The sequence below is a fragment of the Drosophila willistoni genome, chromosome 3R, assembly GCF_018902025.1.
Source record: "Drosophila willistoni isolate 14030-0811.24 chromosome 3R, UCI_dwil_1.1, whole genome shotgun sequence".
Classification (NCBI taxonomy): Eukaryota; Metazoa; Arthropoda; class Insecta; order Diptera; family Drosophilidae; genus Drosophila; species Drosophila willistoni.
This window is the reverse complement of record NC_061086.1, coordinates 21,090,240-21,109,999: the sequence shown is the minus strand read 5'-3', so window position 1 is coordinate 21,109,999 and position 19,760 is coordinate 21,090,240. Positions and strand designations below refer to the sequence as shown.

The 19,760-nt window shown below is 36.7% G+C and overlaps 2 protein-coding genes across 10 annotated transcripts in view; one reads left to right on the top strand and one right to left on the bottom strand.

The window, feature by feature from the left end:
* The window catches only part of LOC6647068 (tyrosine-protein phosphatase 99A), a 105,642-nt gene extending 91,983 nt beyond the window's left edge, over positions 1–13,659 (top strand). For 2 of the 8 annotated variants that reach the window (XM_023178462.2, XM_023178463.2), the window contains 10 exons: positions 711–991; positions 2,454–2,570; positions 3,769–3,908; positions 10,663–10,952; positions 11,017–11,357; positions 11,416–11,582; positions 11,657–12,212; positions 12,277–12,545; positions 12,610–12,884; positions 13,059–13,659. In XM_023178462.2, the coding sequence (XP_023034230.1) occupies positions 711–991; positions 2,454–2,570; positions 3,769–3,908; positions 10,663–10,952; positions 11,017–11,357; positions 11,416–11,582; positions 11,657–12,212; positions 12,277–12,545; positions 12,610–12,884; positions 13,059–13,615 (2,993 nt within the window). In that variant the 3' untranslated portion in view covers positions 13,616–13,659. Of the gene's footprint in view, positions 1–562; positions 658–710; positions 992–2,453; positions 2,571–3,768; positions 3,909–7,855; positions 8,531–10,662; positions 10,953–11,016; positions 11,358–11,415; positions 11,583–11,656; positions 12,213–12,276; positions 12,546–12,609 lie in introns of those variants that run through there. The other 6 variants (XM_047013533.1, XM_002070402.4, XM_047013534.1 and 3 more) reach the window with 5 other exon arrangements.
* Positions 13,660–15,876: 2,217 nt separating this feature from the next.
* Positions 15,877–19,436, bottom strand: LOC6647069. 2 transcript variants are annotated; one of them, XM_023178585.2, is made up of 7 exons: positions 19,218–19,436; positions 18,370–19,154; positions 17,671–18,309; positions 17,447–17,608; positions 17,236–17,391; positions 17,034–17,178; positions 15,877–16,034 (listed from the first exon to the last, which is right to left on the bottom strand). In XM_023178585.2, exons 1-6 carry the CDS (start codon positions 19,354–19,356, stop codon positions 17,080–17,082), a joined length of 1,980 nt encoding a protein of 659 aa, XP_023034353.1. In that variant the 5' UTR covers positions 19,357–19,436; the 3' UTR covers positions 15,877–16,034; positions 17,034–17,079. The 2 variants fall into 2 exon arrangements, with proteins under 2 accessions (XP_023034353.1, XP_046869488.1); XM_047013532.1 differs by having other exon boundaries at positions 17,080–17,178.
* Between the last annotated feature and the right edge of the window lie 324 nt (positions 19,437–19,760).

The window sequence follows — 19,760 nt, the reverse complement described above, 5'->3', positions numbered from 1 at the left end:
CCACGTAAGTGGATTAGGACCATTGGTAGTTGTTATTTTAATTGATTTTAAACAAACTTGTTCGAAAGTTGATCTTATCCCAATTTAAATGAGAAATATAAGAAAAGAATTTTATTCTATGGAAAAATATGCAATGAATATTTATAAATAGAATTAAATAGGAAAATATTCCTTGGTTTCTATTTCACTTTGTGCAAAACTTGATTTTCTTTGAATTTTCAAAAGGAATGTAGACAGAATATATATGTAAGAGAATCATTTCGCTTATTGTATTGGCAGAGAATAGTATTACATGCATTATTATTTTATTTGAATTGCGTACTCGGTTACGCTTCAGGCGACTTACGATACAAAAATTGAAAGCAAAAAGTATTTACAATATTCTCTTTTCGAGGAAAAGCCTGGGCTGATCAATTAAAAACGAAAGGCGAAAACAATTCAATTAAAATGCATAAAATGCTGCCTCTGTTGGTAAGGTAAATTCATATTGAAAGGTCACAGCATGCGGCTTACTTCATTTCAGGGGGTTTTTTATATATTTTTGTTTTTGGTTGATAATATTTTATGAATAATTAAATTTAACCTCACGAGTGAAAGTGGAGAGAAGGCTGTGCCGCAATAACAAAAGGGCTCAGATGTGGCAGTATTCATGTTGGGGTATTATTATTCATTCGCCTTTCTTTTTACATTTCGTTTTTCCTTTTCGACAGGACCCTTTACCGACTACCGTGTGATTGTGAAAGCGTTTACCACCAAGAACGAGGGGGAACCATCCGATCAGATTGTCCAACGCACCGATGTGGGTGGACCCAGTTCGCCGGCGATTGTCAATCTGACATGTCATTCGCAGGAGTCGATTACGATACGCTGGAGGCGACCATATGAATTCTACAACACCATTGACTTTTATATCATAAAAACGCGTCTGGCCGGCCAGGACACACATCGCGATATACGCATCAATGCATCGGCCAAGGAGCTGGAAACGGCGGTAAGTGACATGCGGGAATTGCCTGCCTATTGTTTGCCATTTACAAAATGGTGCCACTGGCGGCCACAAATAAAACAAACCCAAAAATAACATTTCTTTTATTGCTGTTTGGTTTTTAACTCTACAGATAGATATATTTTTTATTTGTTAACGAGTTTTTTGGCATTCTCTATACCATGGCATTTGATTGTTGCCAAGTTTTTTGACGACAATTTGGCCACATTGTTCGTTGTTGCTGGACTTTGTCAATCATGTGGGCTTATCGCTTACAATGATAAAAAACCAGCTAGACTAATATAGACGAAAATAGCTAAAATTATAGCCAAGTTTAGTCCAGATTCGTTACAGCCTGTCAATAGTCGAGTACTCTGCCATGTTAGTTGTGGATCAGAAGTGGTACTCATCCGTTCAGTCATTGGACAATGCAAAAAACTTCCAAATAGGATTATCTATTTCTTAATTATTTCATTTATATTCATTTGGCTTAATCATTAGTGCATAGAAAACAAGAATTTTTTTAGAATATGTTACTATCAACTATTTGGAATGTAAAATTCCTTTAGTTAGAGTATAAAGGAATTCATGCAGACCAATAATAATTGCATTTTTATGCAACAAAGAGAGAAAACAACCAAAAAGGGAAAACTCTCGCTAAAGTTGAAAATACCCCAAACCCAAAGACCAAACCTAAACCCGCACTTGCATGTACCCGTCTGACCCATCAGACAAGGGACCATATATATAATATTTTACAAATTTTTATCCCTAACCCACACACACACAAAGCGCGGCTGGACTTTTGGCTGGGCAAATGTGCTGCATACTTTTGAGCGCTATCGCCGTCAACCAAAACCATAAAACTGCACACACACACACAAGCATATAGAACGGAGACCACACCTTCCTACCTACATACCTGTGAAATAAATTAAATTTATGCCGTTTTTCCTGCTAAAAACCTTCACCATCAGTTTTTATTTTTTGTTCTATTTAGTTACGTTTCTGTTTCTGTTTCTGTTTGTTATTGCGGCTCTTTTGCCACAGATAAAAATAGAAACAAAAAAATAAAAATATAGAAGCTAGCGAAAACTCTGTCGCTATGAAACATGTTTCGTGAACAATTTCGCAACAATAACATTTTATCATGCACAAAACAGACTTTTTTTTCCTCATATGTTACTGTGTAAAGTAGAAAGTTATTTCTTTAATTTGTTTCTTCTTTTTTTGCCTTTGTTGCATTTAATTCGTTTTTTGCTTCTACGAATTTGGTCAGTGCAAGAATTTTTGTAATTGAATTTTTACTTTGTCAAGCTTAATTTAATGAAAAATTGAAATATGAAAAGGTGTAAAATGCCGAGAATACTTATTTGACAGTTGTTATACACTTTTTCTATATGTACAACAAATATTTATACTCATAACTAAATTCTTTTTCTATTCTTTTATTTTTCTCTTCTTTCAGATGATATTACAAAATCTAACAACAAATTCATACTACGAGGTCAAAGTGGCAGCAGCAACATTCAGTGTTATAAATCCTAAGAAAATTGTCTTGGGTAAATTTTCAGAGTCAAGAATTGTAAGTACGGGCATAAAGATATGAGACATACTGCTTGACACACGGCAAAATCTAAAAGAACAATAGCAAAAAGGAAGACGGGGGACTGGAAAGAGAGAAAACTTGACAGTTTGTTGGCTTGACTTGCCATAATATGTGGGGAGTATATACATACATATATATTTGTATTACAGTATGAGGAAGCGACTTGAGCCTTGGCGTTGGCGGCATTGTCAGTTTTCATATCTGATTACATGTCCAAAATGTAGCATACTTTTTCGCGTTGGCAACGCGACAAGTCGCGGCAAGGCTCTCTAGTAAAGCATATTACTAAACAACGACAGGATATACAGGAGGCGTGGTTATAAATAAACACTGGGATCGAGTATAGATACAGGTTTATGCTTCTCATATGCATTATTCAATATAAAATGGCCCACGGCGTATACGTAATGAAGGCTTTATGCACACACACTCAATGGCCATTTGAACAACAGCGAACAACAATGCGCTCGTTTTATTGACTTTTAAACTTTGTCATAACCAACATCCTTAATGACTCTCTGCCACATACACAGCAATGGTTTTTGGAGAAATATAATCAGCAGAAGTTTTGGGGGATGGGTAAAGGGTTCATGGAAAATATAGCAATTTAGTTGACCTCGACAAAAGGGGAACCGACACGCCCTCATAAGTATGCAGCAATATATTTTCTGCTTCCACCTTACAACCCCTTCAACAGCAGCACGATGTTTCTTTTTTTTTTCTACCCTCGTTGATTCATAATTCATTCTGCTTGTTGTTTGTGCCTGAATTACAAGTGGCTGCACCTTTTGGCCACATTTACATGGCCCGCTTCCGTTTTCCGCTTGGCGCACACACATCGCTAGCAAATGGCGTTCATTTAAATCCTTTCTTTTTTTTGCTCCATGCAGAAAATGCAAATAAAAATATAAATATATATACCATACGTCTGTATGTACGTACAAACCTAGGATGTAGTATGTAATTTTTCCCTATAACAAACAAAAACAATCGCATAAAGAAACGAAAGGCGCGCAAAGCAAACAACGGAAAAAACAATGCTCATATTTGCATAGCAGAATACAACGAAGAAGAAAAAACAACATCAGCTGACATATATCCCGTTTTTATTATTATTTATCCTAACCAAGACCACAAATTTTGAACTCTTGTCTTTCTTCCCACCTCGATTTAGATTCAACTACAACCGAACTGCGAGAAGCTGCAACCTTTACTACGTCAATCGCATAACGATTACAATCTGGCCGTCCTGGTGGGCATCATCTTCAGCTGCTTTGGCATAATCCTCATAGTCATGGCCTTCTTCCTGTGGAGGTAAGTGGCGTTCCGAGCGTAACAGCATTTACTCTCTCTATATATAAACGTTAGCGGTTACGAGTGCAGCCCACCATTTGAGAACAAGGCACCAGCTGCTATTGTGGCACGTGCACTTCTATAAATAAAGAAAACCAAAATACATAAAAAAGTATAAGTAGATATATATATAAATGTCATAGTGTGGCAAATGACGACTGAGAGCAGCATGCCCGAATAAACGGGGTGAGAAGACTTTAAAAATAACCGAGGCAACAAATCAAGTCCATGCTAAGTCTGTTCGTAACTGGATCTGGACTCAGTTCTGGATCTGCACAGCATGCTATTTTTACATGATGATGGAAATATTTCATTTTGCCCTGCGTGTGTCTGGTGTGGGCTGTTGTTGTTGTTGTTGTTGTTGTTGTTATTCTTGTTGCTGGCAAATGGTTGGGCGTTGAATGACACTGCCAAAGAGGCAAAACAGATTATCGATCTATAGAAGGGAAGAAATTTTAAACATTCAGCCATTGATCATAAAAAGAGATGATGAACAATCATATTCTTGATATTAATGTCTTTGAAATATTAAGCACAAAAGCAGAAAAACTTTTAACTAAACTTCTAATGAAAATTTTCTTTTGAATAAAACCAAATCTCTTAAGGCTTGCAAATCTATAATCACTTCATATATCACTTCTTACACAGAGAAATTTAATTTTAAATTCATTTAAACAATTTTTTTCGAGTTCTTGTGAATTAATGCAAACTAAAATTTCTGATTTCAATTTCTTTTCAATACGCTAAAGCCAATTTGCAACTGAAATTGTTACAAAATATTAGCAGATTGCGAAGTTTTAACAGATTTCTTATCACTCTACAATAATATATAAACAAGATTTAGATTTTTTATTGCCATTTATTAAGTATACATTTATTTCGATAATATTTCACTATAATAACCCTTATACTCATAATTTTTAACGTTATTTAATAACTTGAAAATCAATTCAGACTGTCGTTAATTGAAATAAGATAAGCAAAGTTTAAGCCATCAGCAATTATAGCCAACTCAAATATGGGTAACACATACACAGAGAGAATGCCACCGCGAAAATCGAATTAAACATCAAAACGGATTGTGGAGCAAACAGAGCAAAGTAGATCCGTTCCACTGGCGACTGTCCACTCACTCAATTCAATAATTAAGGCAAACTTGCGAATCTCCATTTACAATTTACCATTTACAATTTACAATTTTTAATTCCACACAGTATACAGAAAAGAAGTACAGGGGGAAAAACAAACAGAAAAGAAAGAGTTCTGCGAAATGAGATCCAACTTGTTGTCTATATACGCCCGCATATTCATTAGAAATGTTAATTAAAATTCAAATCACAAAAACAAGAGAGAGAGAGAGACAGAGAGTTAGGCGGCGACAAGAAGAATGGGATGATGAGGAGTGGATGGGGAGTGCAAAAAGAAAGCCAAAGACAAGCAAACAGTTTTAAGTTACTTAAAATCTTTATTAAATGTAAAAGTGGTTAACCCTTTTTGCCCACTCACTTCCCTTCCTTGGCCTTCTTAGGGCCAACACACAGAGTGTGTACAGTGTGTACGTCCGGATCCGCATTCCCATTCGCGTCCGCGTTCGTATCCGGCTTCAGCCACAGGCGAACACATACCTTCCACCCAACGAACCGCTTGGCCCGGCAACAATGATGGCGACGACAAAATACATAAAGAAAATGGGAAGCGTTTCTCTTCTCTTCTGTTTTTTTTTTAACTTCAATGAAAAATTTTCACATTTTTTTCTAAGCCATTTTTTATGCTCCCGCGAATATGCCAAATAAAAGTTGCCGCCGCCCCCTCCCATTCAGCCCTCTTTGCTCTTGCTTCGTCCATTCGCTCGCCTTCTCTAACAAATTAATGCCATTTTATTTATTTTTTACAATGAGAAATGAGACGAATGGGGTGGGAGAGGGAGAGAAAAGGCAAATTTTTCAACTTGCCAAGTTTTGGAGCGGAAAAAATTATATTTTATTAAGCAAACAAAACGAATTTCTACAAGTTTCCTTTTTTTTTATTTTGAATGCAAACAAATAAAGGAGCCATTTAAATGAGAACAAAAGTCGAAGCGTTGCAAATAATGAAACGAAATAAAAAGAAAATGAATGACAAAATGAAAATGGAAAAGGGTTTTTTGATTTACGAAGAAAAACCAAACTAAATAATGGCTAATGGATTTATGAATGTTAAGAAAAAGTGTCAGAGATACCTAAAAAGTAACGAACTAGCCTACAGAAATTAAACCCAATTAGTTATAAAGTAACATGGGTCGATGAAAGTAATTATAAATTAAAGTTCTCAGAGAAATCTAACGACTCCATTTGGGTTAATGTGGTTTGTGTTGGTAAAAAAAAAGTCCTTCTGTCAGTCAGTAGACTAATTTAAGCATAAACCTTTCTTTGAAAGTTGTGTAACAATATTTCATACTTTTACTGAGCCACAAAAACACTTGAGGAATTTTTTTTTTGTTTTTTTTTTATTGCAACAATTTGTTGGCTACAGTGAAAATATGTCGCAACGATAACAACAATTTCTATTTACATTTTGACACCGAACCGAACAGAAAATCGAGGAAAATATATGGACAGCATGGTTGAGAGAGGGAAGGGAAGGGGAAGGAGCAGGAGCTGGAGCAGGCAGCTGCCTAACGAAAATAGGGAAAAACCTTTTATTTGTCTTTGTCCCTATGTGGTGTAGGTATCCATTCCCTTTTTTTGTCCTTTCTTTTTTTTCTGTCCCCTAACATTTGTGAGAGTGTGTGTTAGTATTTCATATTTTATGCACTTTGGCAACATTGTTTTCTGACGACGGCTTTATTTGCCTGTCCATATAGAGAGAGAGAGAATGGAAGACAACAGACAGAGAGAGAGTGAGTGAGATAGAGGGAAGAGAAAAGTACGGACAATTTTCTTTATTTTTTTTTCTTTTTAGGTTTTTTGGGCAACTTTTACTTGTTCCAAAAATAAAATGGCAAAACGCTGACAAGAAATTGTTTTGGCTTCGTATGCGAAACTTTTGCCAAAGTTCCATTGTGTGTTGCATGGCAGCATGTGTGTGTGTGTGTGTGTGTGCGACAAGAAAGATATGTAGAATGCGAGTGCGAAAAATTGAAGGCAGTTTTGCATACAACCTTCCTAACAACATCCAACAAAAAAATGAAAAAGTATACCCAGAATCTAAGATTTCACTTGAAGCATTTGTTGTTGTAGTAGCTGGAAGCTATAAAACTTTTGCCAACTGTATCACAAACTCACCAGGATGCCAACAGGATGCCAGGCCAAGGACATGCGATAGGTTGAAGATGCCGAACGTTGAAAGACCTGAAGCCACTCGAACTCTGACATTATCTTTCACATTGTTTGCTCCAGCAAGTGAGGGGGAAGGGTCAGCTCAATTAAAATGTTTCACAATAATCGATTCTTAATGAAAATTCATTTAATTGTTGCTTTTGTTGGGGGTTTACTTTTGTCTCATCGTAGAAGTCTTTTTCCCATATTTCTCACATTTCTGGCTAAAGGTTTATCAAAAGTGTTGAACAGGTGTTCTTGGTAGATATTAAAACAAAGCAAAATTATAAAAATTGTCTCACTTAAATTGGGGGGAAACCACACAAAGTGCCAATAAATAGAAGAGTATATATCAAAAGGTATCTTATCACTTGGCTGATAATTTGTAGAACACCCACAAAGCTTAGGAAAGCTCGCCCACGCACACACACACACATTGAGTTTGCTCATTTTGTCTATGCCTTCGCTTGCTCTTTGTGCATTCGCTCTCTTTCTCTCTCTCTCTCTTTCTTTGTGGGTCTCCCACTTTATCTAGTGCTACTCACGCTTTCAATAATGCAGCAGCAAAGATCCAGCAAGAAAAAGCTTTTTGCGAGCGTGCGACTTCAACGGTTCAGTTGTCAAAAGCGCGCGTGAGAGCAAACACGATCGTGTGAAGAGACCCCAAAAAAAGAAAAATAAAATACGAACGCCCCTCTGCGGCCCCCTCACAAACCGCAACGACTTCAGCATCATTCGCGCATCGTAACACGCTGCTCTTATCATAGTAAAATATAAGCAAAACAGAAACAACAACAACATAACCAGGCATAGAGTTAAGTGAGACAAAGAGAGAAGGCAAACAAAAGGGGGCAAAGAGGAAGATAAGGCCGCTAGTTGTGGCTGTTGCCGAGCGTCAGACTCATTAGCCAGGCGAGGTGTGTGTGTGTATTGGATTATATATTGCGTACTATTTTTTGCAAGTGCTCAGGGTGCTCCTCTGGCGGCGACACAGATACAAAGACAATTACAGCAGCTGCTGCCACCTGCATTCCCCTTGTCCCCTTGTCCTTGACGTAATTGTTGTTGTTGCTGGCAAACAATGAGCCAACGTATAAGCAAGTGCAATGCAACAATTCTAGTGAAGTGAAGTGAATTGCAATCCCCCCCGCCACACTCCCGTCCTCCCCCTTTAATAAACAACATGTCACTAGGCGGAGGAGGCAGCCTTAAACTGGCATCGAAATCATCCACAATGACGGAGCCGCTGGTCCGCCGTAAATCTCAACGTGGTGGAAATTGGTTTACGTAAGTCCAATGACAATTTCAAGTGGTTTCCCCAACTAAAATTCAATGTGTGTTTGTGTGTGTGTGTGTGTGTTAAGGCAAGAGAATCTTTCAATCTTTCAAATCGAATGCATAGGCAAAAAAAAGGCCAAAAAGTTAACACCAAACGGAAATTGTCAACAACAACAAAAAGAAGAATAACAAAACATAGCAAAAAAAAAAAAGAACGGCAAATTTAAAACTTATTTTTGTCAAAAAAACAAAGTTTTATTTGGTGCGTAGTAGGCAAAAGTTGTCATAAACAACTTGCGTTTGGTGGGAGGGATGGAAGGGAACCGAAAATCAACTAAAGAAAAACATATGTAAATAAAGCCAAAGAAATATACAGCTGATAAAAAGACCATTGGCGGCCTCTTTACCCTCCCCCTCCCTCTACCCTCTGGCCCCTGCCACAACACTCCATTCCAATCCCCCCCTTAGAAAACAGCGACGGAAGGAGGAAGTGAAGAAAAATGAATGGATGGTGTGATTCCAACTTCTTCTCCTCCACCCACATTAAACAAACAAATCGACTGCGAAAATAAAGTTTAAATTTCTTGTTTATGCTTCATAAAGTTTGCCAGAGTAATTTTCAAAGTAAACAATTTGCAGAATAATTATGACAAACAATCTATTCCAAATCATACGACAAAAAAATGTTCAAGAAAAACCCTTAGGTTTGCTTTTACATATCTATAAAGACTTATCTGATCAGCATTAATTCCAAACTAAACAAATTGAGCTATCTTTAGTTTTTTATTAATGTCTCTGTTGACTCAATTTAAAGATAATCTTAAATATATATTTCATTCCCAAGATTATCTATAAAAAAAAGAAAAGAGACAGAAATATATATAGTAGTGACCTAGACGAAATGGCTTCAATTTTCCAATTCCACTTGCAATTGAATTTAACGAGCTTATCTTTATTACTGATAAGTCAATTAATTGATCAAAACAAAGAACTGATATTAATTTATTTTTGATTTTCAATGGAAAATAAAAAAAGGCAAACAATGGCAACAACTTTTGACCCAATGAAAATATATATAAAATTCTTCACAAAGGCTAGACTGCAATCGGATAAACATATATATCTATATATATATCTATATATTGCACTTCTCGTATACTAGTTAAGAGAAACTTTCAGTCAACTTGGCAACTTCTATAAACTGAATAGGGGCAGGGGGATCCAAGGCAGAGGAGAGGCGTGTCGCCTGAAGTGGGCAAAGTCTTGAAGCAAAAGTTTTGTGCTCCTTGTAATCGCTTAAACCAATTACAAAACTTAACCTCAATTTGTTAGTGGGCAACAGGGAAAGGGATGGCTTGGGTTGGGTTGGGTCTCTATAATGGAACTGAAGGTAGTCTGAGTGCACTCAACCGGTCCAAACCATTCATTGCAGTCTATGAGATGAGTTATTATTCCATCTACTACTGCCCCTTACCCATTTTTTGGGGCCGGGGAGGAGGTGGTGGTCATCATTGTCACTCATTTAAAGCAGCTTTAGGCAAATATTTGCACAAACTTGGCAAATTGTATAGAGGAGAGAGAATTTGTGTATGCCATTCAAAGTTATCATCGTCGTCATCCTCATTGAATGCTTGTCACAAAATTACTTCATTATGCCTCGATGCCAGTGAATGGATGCTTCTTCTGTTGACCGACCGAGCGACCGACCGAGCAGCTACCTGTCCGTGCACCTGTCCTCTGTTAGTTGTCTGCTTATTTATGCATTTTGATTTTGTTAAAAGCGCGCTTCCTTCAGTTTCTCACTCCTTTTGGACTAACAGTGACACCTTTTGCTTTGCAGGTGTTTCATAATTTTTGTAAAAAGAATTTCCCATTTAAAATAGAATTTTCCATTTCTCAGCAAAAGTAAGTAAGTAGCTTGCTCTGGCCATAGCCTGAAAGTCCTTTTGTGTAGGTCAGTGTGATTGGACGAAGCAACGAACGAACGAATGAGTGAATAATGTGAATGAATGACTGTTACTGCTAATAAGTAGTTTCTGCTCCAATAATATAATGCCACTCAGTGGCAGAAATAGTGTTATGATGAACTTCCAGCAAATGAAACTCCATTAACCTTTCTTTATATGGTAAATTTCTTTCAGCAGAAAGTGTTTCCATGCTGCTTACTATTATCTGGATGATCCACCGCATCATCCAAATGCCCCACAAGTGGACTGGGAGGTGCCTGTGAAAATTGGTGATGAGATACGTGCCGCTGTGCCGGTGAATGAGTTTGCCAAGCATGTGGCATCGCTTCATGCGGATGGAGACATAGGATTCAGTCGGGAATATGAGGCCATACAGAATGAATGCATTAGCGATGATCTGCCATGTGAGCACTCCCAGCATCCGGAGAATAAGCGCAAGAATCGTTATCTCAATATCACAGCCTGTAAGTAGATAAACTTATTAAAAACGTAATTCCCTTGTCATTAATTGATCTTAATGCCTTACAGATGATCACAGTCGCGTTCATTTGCATCCGACTCCGGGACAGAAGAAGAATCTGGATTATATTAATGCCAATTTCATTGATGGCTATCAGAAATCGCATGCATTTATTGGTACGCAAGGACCATTGCCAGATACTTTCGATTGCTTCTGGCGCATGATCTGGGAGCAGCGTGTGGCCATTATTGTGATGATCACCAATCTTGTGGAGCGTGGACGACGCAAATGTGACATGTATTGGCCCAAAGATGGTGTGGAAACGTATGGTGTTATACAAGTCAAATTGGTCGAAGAGGAGGTCATGTCCACCTATACGGTTCGCACCCTGCACATTAAGCACTTAAAGGTGAGCAGTGCTAGAAATACCCTTTACATTTCACTAATATTCCCTTTTACCCCTGCAGTTGAAGAAGAAGAAGCAGGCAAATATGGAGAAGATTGTCTATCAATATCACTATACCAATTGGCCAGATCATGGCACACCAGATCATCCGTTGCCCGTGTTGAATTTCGTTAAAAAATCCTCGGCAGCCAATCCAGCCGAAGCTGGTCCCATTGTTGTGCATTGCAGGTGGGTTTAAAAATTGAAATCTCAATCCAAACTGTGTCCTAACTCTTGTCCTTCTCTCTGTCTTTTACTATTAGCGCTGGTGTTGGTCGAACTGGAACCTATATTGTCCTGGATGCCATGCTCAAGCAGATACAACAGAAATCGATTGTCAATGTTTTTGGTTTCCTGCGTCATATTCGGGCTCAGCGAAATTTCCTGGTCCAGACCGAGGAGCAATATATATTTTTGCATGATGCTTTGGTCGAGGCAATTGCCTCGGGTGAGACCAATCTGATGAGCGAGCAAGTCCAGGAGCTAAAGAATAGCACTCCTTATCTGGAGCAACAGTATAAGAATATCATACAGTTCCAACCCAAGGATATACACATTGCCTCGGCCATGAAGCAGGTGAACTCGATTAAGAATCGCGGTGCCATCTTTCCCATCGAAGGAAGTCGTGTGCATTTGACACCCAAGCCGGGTGAGGACGGCAGTGATTATATCAATGCCTCATGGCTGCATGGTTTTCGTCGATTGCGTGACTTTATTGTCACACAGCATCCCATGACGCACACAATCAAGGATTTCTGGCAAATGGTGTGGGACCACAATGCCCAGACAGTGGTGTTGCTCTCCTCGCTGGATGAGATTGTAAGTTTAATTTGGGAGTACTTTGGATTTTCTTTGGTTTCTGATCTAATCAATCAATTTATAGAACTTTGCACAATTCTGGCCCGACGAGGCCACGCCCATTGAGAGCGATCACTATCGTGTGAAATACTTGAACAAGATGAACAAGAGCGACTATGTGAGTCGTGACTTTGTCATTCAGTCCATACAGGATGATTATGAGCTCACTGTGAAAATGCTGCATTGCCCCAGCTGGCCAGAGATGACCAATCCAAATAGCATCTACGATTTTATAGTCGATGTCCATGAGCGTTGCCAAGATTATCGCAATGGACCAATTGTCATTGTCGACAGGTGAGTGCATATAATACAAACTAATTAAATTTGATGACACTCAATGGGAATTTCTCTTCTGTAGATATGGAGGTGCCCAGGCGTGTACCTTCTGTGCAATTTCATCGCTGGCCATTGAGATGGAATATGGCAATACAGCGAATATATATCAATTTGCCAAGTTATATCATAATAAACGGCCTGGGGTATGGACCTCAAGTGAGGATATACGTGTTATCTATAATATCCTATCATTTTTGCCTGAAAATTTGAGTTTGCTAAAGCGCACGGCGCTACGAACTGAATTTGAGGATGTGACAACGGCCACGCCGGATCTCTATAGCAAAATATGCAGTAATGGTAATGTTCCACAACAGCTACAACAACAGCAACTGCTTTTGCTACAACAGCAACAGAAGCTGCAACTACAATTACAGTCGCAAGAACAAGCACAGACAGCTACAACAACAAAAACAACTACAACTCCAACTCCAAATACTAATTCAATCCTTATGCCCATTTCATCACCTACAGTTGATCCATCACCCATCATCACATCCAATACCACAATACCACAACCACCACCACCAACAGCAACAACAACACCTCAAACAATCACTGGGATAAGCAATAGCCCGTTACCAACACCAATTTCCAATCAATCATCATCATCAATAACTACAACAACAACAACAACAAACACACCATCCATGTCTAATCTAACACATACTAATGAAAATTTTAATACCATTACTAATAATGCTGCCGATGTGCCATCACTCGATAACAATGATATTGATGATCGACAACAACAAATGCTGGCATTGATACAACAACAAACCCAATTGCAACAACAATACAATACACACCATTACCAACAACAACAACAACATGAATTGGAAAATGGCAACAACGAACTGCAAAATGTGCTCAATGCTGCTGCAACAACAACAACTCCGATTGCAACACCAATTGCAACTGCAATACCATCATCGCCAACAACAACAACAACAACATCACTGGTGAACAACAACACCAACAACAATAATGTAGCAGCAACAGATGCTCAAAACTTAGATATTGTAGGCTAAACAAAACATGGACAAAACAAAACAAAAGAAACAAATCATTTTATAAATGTTTAAATATTTCATATACAATTATATAAATAATATATATATATATATATTTAAATGTATTTCCTAATATGTAAGCAACAAAAAAAAAAAAAAAACTGTATTTGCTGAGCTAATTTCATTCGAATTTGAAATCAGAAACGAAATTGGCCCAGAACTTACTGAGTGAGGTAGCGCATCTTTAAATTATATTGCCTAAGTATAATTTTATGTGTTTATTTTTTTGTTTAATTTATTACCTACAACTATTATTAATTTTATGGTTTAACATTATGGTAGCTGTAAATTAACAACAACAACAAAACGATTTCAAATGTATCCCTAAGTTTTTACGCAAGATTTTTCTATCGTATATATTCATATAAATATATATTTAATGGATAGTATTTTACAATTAGTCACACAAAAGGAACGAAACGAAAAAAAAAACAAACTAAAATGAGTAAAAATAAAAATCACAATAAAAATAGTCAGCAACAGAGCAAAACAGATAAAACGTAGATTAACTATAGAAATAAAATTTAATTAAATCAAAAACAAACAATGAATATGCAGCAGAAGAAGAAGGCACAAAATATTGGTTGTTTGGAAAGATGGAAACAACAATTTTTTTGGAATCCATCAATTGGTATTCCTTACAACCGAAAAAGACTAATTCTTTTCCCCATTTGTTGTAGTTGTTTATTGTTTATAATTCGTTAACGAAATGCAGTGCCATGATGCTATTGAATGAATCCTTAGATTTCCTATTATGATTAGTTAAAAACCAACATGTTGACCATTTCGCATTCAAATTAATTGATTCAGTGTCCGTCCTAATAACTGTTTTCTTTCTTAAGCAACAATGTCTCCAGCAAAAAAACATATAAAAATTAATTCCAAAAACATAAAAAATATTAGCGGAAATGTATGCGAATTTAATAACAGAAATTAAAATTGAATTATATTGGCAAATATTTTACACAAAATGAACTCAGCACTTTGCACACATCACACACACAAAAAAAAAAAACAAATTGTAAATGTTAGAAAAAAAAATTCAAATTAAAATCACTTGAACTCACTCAAACAAAAAGCACATCACAATATGTAAATATATATTATATATGTACGCTATGAATAAAATTAACAAAAACTAAACCTAAAAAAAAGGCAAAAAAAAAAAGCAAATTTCAATAGGTTAAAAAGAATATTGTAAAATACAGAAATACTACTACTTGCATATAGATATAGACACATACATATATATCTATCTATATAGACATTACGAATGCTTAGCTCCTTAGTTGTCTAAGAAATCTAATTGTAAAGCAAATACAAAACAAGCAGAAAACGAAAAAAAAAAGGAAAAAAAATCACAAGCAAAGTATTATTAAAAATAGAAAATCGACATAAATTAAACTTGAAATTGTTTTTTGTTTTGTTTGTCAGTGAACAGTTCTTAGACAGTTTCAATCAAATGCACAGGGTGTTTACGATATTCATAATACCCCACAAATACATTGGGAACTTATCTTGTACAGAATATCTTTCATAACTATATAAGTATATATAGTATAGTAATTGCACTTTGAATTTGTCAATGGATTTTGCATAAACAAGTTGTTTAAGAGGACGCCAACATACATATATATATATATAAATATATATGATACCCTTAATTAAATAGAGGATAAAATATTCTTCACAGCTTTTTGTTGTTTGTTTGTGCTTTCTTTCTGACCCGATTAGTAAGGAGAAACAGCAAAACTAAATATATAAGCATATGACGGAAGAAATAGTAGAAATATTTTTACAAATATTTATTACTAATGACAAAAATATTTTAAAGACTGGTTTTTTGTACACTTTTAACTTAAATAAGCATGTATACTGATTATGTAAATTTAATGTATGGATCTAACCAATTAAGTGTTTCAGTTAGTCATATTTCACAACAATGAGCTATCATTTTCCCCATCAAATAAATCGATTGTAGTTAGACTCGGGCTTAGCAAACTTTATTACTTAAAGGATGACAGAAAGAGCAGTGTTAGGATAAAAACATCATATTGGTAATTCCTCAAAAGGCTCTGCTTATCGGTCTGCTATTTGTAGATTGAAGGACACTAAAGACCAGTTTATCCGAATGAAAGCTACATAGATCAAGATTTACATTTGTCTTTATCATTTATTTTCTGTTTTTATTCCATATTTGATTTCAAATAAAAAGGAAAACAAAAAGAAAACTCTCCACATATTTACAACTAATGACCAATTTTAAAGTTATATGTTTTTTTCACCAACTCTAAATTAAGTAGATATTAAGTGGATTGTATTGACTAATACATAGAAAGCTTGTAAATTCCCCATGGCAAGGTAAAAAATGCTTCATCTGTAATATAAAGAAAAATCATAAATATTTCAATAGACAAACTATATATATACATACATGTCATGTCATATATAGTTTGTATACGTATATGTCAAGTGTGCGCATTTTAACTTGAACTGTTTATACACAGAGTAGTTATGCATACATACACACACACACACACACACACACACACACCCCTACAAATACATAACTAATTAATATATAAATACATATTAAATTATATATGACAGAGCCAAATAGAGGAAAAAAAAGCTTTTGAAATTCCCAAAATGGAAAAAAGTAAAATGGGGTAAAAAAAGCAAAAGCAAACTGCACTCTCTTCTCGAGCAAAATGGAACCTTTCCAAGACTAACTACCTTCACACATAAGATATATGGTAAACTACAGCAACAGCAAAAAAAACAAAATACATAAGTAAAAAAAAAAACAAGAAAATATTATCTAATTGACGGTGTTATGCAATTTATAAATGTGATGAATGTGAAAGTTAAGCGTAATAAAAAAAAAAACAATTTAAAATATAATAAAAAAGAAATCCCAGATTAGTAAGAAAGCTGAATGTAGCGAAAACTTAAGAAAAGCATACCCACGATTTTAGAGAGCTAAGCAGAAATACAGACAAAAAGAGACGGCAGACCATAGTTTTTAAACCAATGAATTTCAAATGGAACACAGAGAGAAGTTTAAAACCAAAATTAAACAATATAACAAAGTAAAAATAAAAAGAGAAACGAAGGAGCAACAAATTGAATGCTTGTAGCATAAAGGCATACAAAAAATATGTTGATTGACAGACAGATTACACCAAATACATGGAAAGTTATTGTATATCTTTCGATATATAAAACCAAATACATATATCTATCTGTGTATATGTGTGTATGTACACCTAAGTTACTAATAAGCCAATGAGAAAACAAGTTGAAATGAATGCAACAAAAAAAAAACAAGAAAAAGATAAGAAAAGAAATGAAAATTATAAATTATAAAACTAACAATAAACCGTAAAACCAAAAAAATACATCTTCACGTATTTAGTTACTCAGTTTGGTCCACGAAACTCTAACGTAAATTCAATTTCCATAATGCCAAAGTTACTCATTTTAAAAACATCGGGAATCCAGGCTATCATTAGGCCAGTCTGAAAAATCGAAAGGATTAGTCTTAGAATTTTAGTTTAAAGCTTACTCTCGAGTACCTTAGAAGCGGAGTCAAATATCATTTTCACCATATAGAGCTTGAGGCGAGCATAGATGGCACGTTGGCCGTGTTTTATGGGCGCCTGTTCTCGTACATAGGGAACAAATCTACCATCATCATGGTATTCATAGGAATGCTCCAGATGTAAAAAAATCTGTAAGGTAAAGATATTAATTTGATAGAAGATTCAATTTCAATTCTGGTCTTACATTTGGTGTACTAAATATACGCTTTACTGTATGCGGGGCAGTAAAGTGCCAAACATATTTAGTTAGACCTTTATGTTTGCCCGACTCAATCACAGTTACTTGATGCAGGGGTCGACGTTTGATTCCAACACTAAAACTTTTACAAAAGTGCGAAAATGTCTCCTGAAATAATAATGCAAGTAGAATATTTTATTAAGCAGGAACTAATAAGCCTTCTTGTTCACCTTGTGGACATGGAATCTTTGATTCATTAATTGTTTCTTAGGTTCCATTGTGAGGCCCTCGTCCTCTGGCTCCATGGAAGTGTTTAGCACTTCTATCACATAATCTAGCCAGGCCGAGTAGGCCAAAGCAGGTTGTACCTCTGGACTTGCGAATATAGGAATCTCCACGCTACTACTGGAGGTCGAATTATTTACAATAAGTTCACGTTTCGCCGGCAATGTTGGCTGTCGGCGACCCTTTACTTCTGTCACAATTTCCGAGGCTTTTATTGGTGCCTTCTTTACCACTGAAATGGTGGGCAACTCTATGGGAGGCAACTGATTACTGACTGCGGGTGGTGGCTGCTTTTCTGTGAAAATGGGTGGAGCAGTCAGAATGTTCAATGGTTCGCCGCTCATCATGGGAAGCTCTATGTCTTCGCTGCTTAAATCAATTTGGTCGGTCAATTGATATTCATCCATCAGTTCTATGTTGCAATCGGTAAGCTCCAGATGCTGATCCTCGGGCTCTCCATAGAAATTACAATTGGACAGCAGCTGAGCATCATTGGCATAGTGGACTGTGCTTTGGCTTGAGATCATGTCAGCCTGCATACTGTCCACATTGAAGGTGATGTCAGAGATGTCTGGCACAGGCAGCTAATTAAAATAAGCTAATCAGTAAATATTAACTAGTTTCTAAACATTAGCAACACTTACATCAAGATGATCCCCAAAAACTAATATATCAACGTTGTGGTCAATTTCATCTACCAAATCCATGTTCAAGCTTAAACCAAAATCGTCTTGCGTATTTTCTTCCAGAGGTGTTTCCAACCTTTCGGGCATCCAAAACGATTTCAGACTATTGGTAAAGTTGCCATAAATGCGTTTGCCCTGCGGCGTACTCAAGATGCCGGCGAGAACCAACAGCAAATGATCACATATCTCATCCTGCATGACCAGAGAGTTGTCGGGCTCTACTATAATCTTTAGCTTGCGACAGGCGCAAGCATAAATGCCTTTTCTGGTGGACAAGCCATTGGCCAGTGCAGTGACATGTAATCGGCCAGCGGGAAAAGTATCGGAGCGTTCACATTGCACAGCAAATGTTGTGGCACTTAGACGCTGCACTGCCGGCAGCTGTGCCTGCTCCTCGGCCACCTTGTTGAGATGCCAAAGATGCTGCTTGTGGTCCAGACTGATGTTAAGATTCCAAAGCACCTCTCGAGACACTTTATACACCTCAGCCTGTGGCACACTGCCACTGGAGCTAAGCTCGCGACAGGCTTTCACATGGCGGCAATCGGTGGGGTCAACAGAATCGTTGCCCTTGCATTCATCCACATGACAGACTGCCTTGCTGGACACCACTGCAGCATTTGGCTGCAGTGAAACAGTCACATCCTGAATGCAAACAAAGTTTCGGGGCTGTGTTGTGTGTTCCTTTGTCCTTAGGGAGTACATAGCAGAACCGGCTCGCAGGGAAGCCAATAACACGATATCTGTATTTACAGCCAAGTGATTGTATGTAGCCGACATGCCAATTAATTATTATGCAAACTCACCATAACTAATTAGGTTTTTATTTTCATTCTGTGGACAGTCGGAATTACGACACATCTGGGCGCGATTTCCGTTTAACGTTCCACAACTCGCACATTTTCGTACCCCTCGTTGGGTGCGTTTTGCCTGCAGCAATTTCATTATCTCCAATTCGTTTCGTATATTCTATTCTTTCTTTAATTGTTATTCAGAAGAAGAAATTAAATTTGTTTATGTTTATATTAGAGATGTGCAAAGTGTTGCCGATAATTTCGATAACTCAACGTTTTAGTGTTGGAAAATTTGTAAAAGTAAGAGTAAGGGTGTTCCGTTGCATTTTCAATTCGCTCCACTTTTGTAAATTCTTTCTTTCTTTTGAATTCGAATAATTTCCCACATTAATAACGGGTTGAATATATTTGTTTCTAAGTTTTAAAACGATTTCAAAAGTTACAGATTGTTGACAGTAATTTTTGGCGACTCCAACCACTGTGCATTGGTGAAGTTAAAAATAGAGTTGCCAGACTATATAATTTATTCCCGCTTGTTTTGAAAAAGTAGAATAA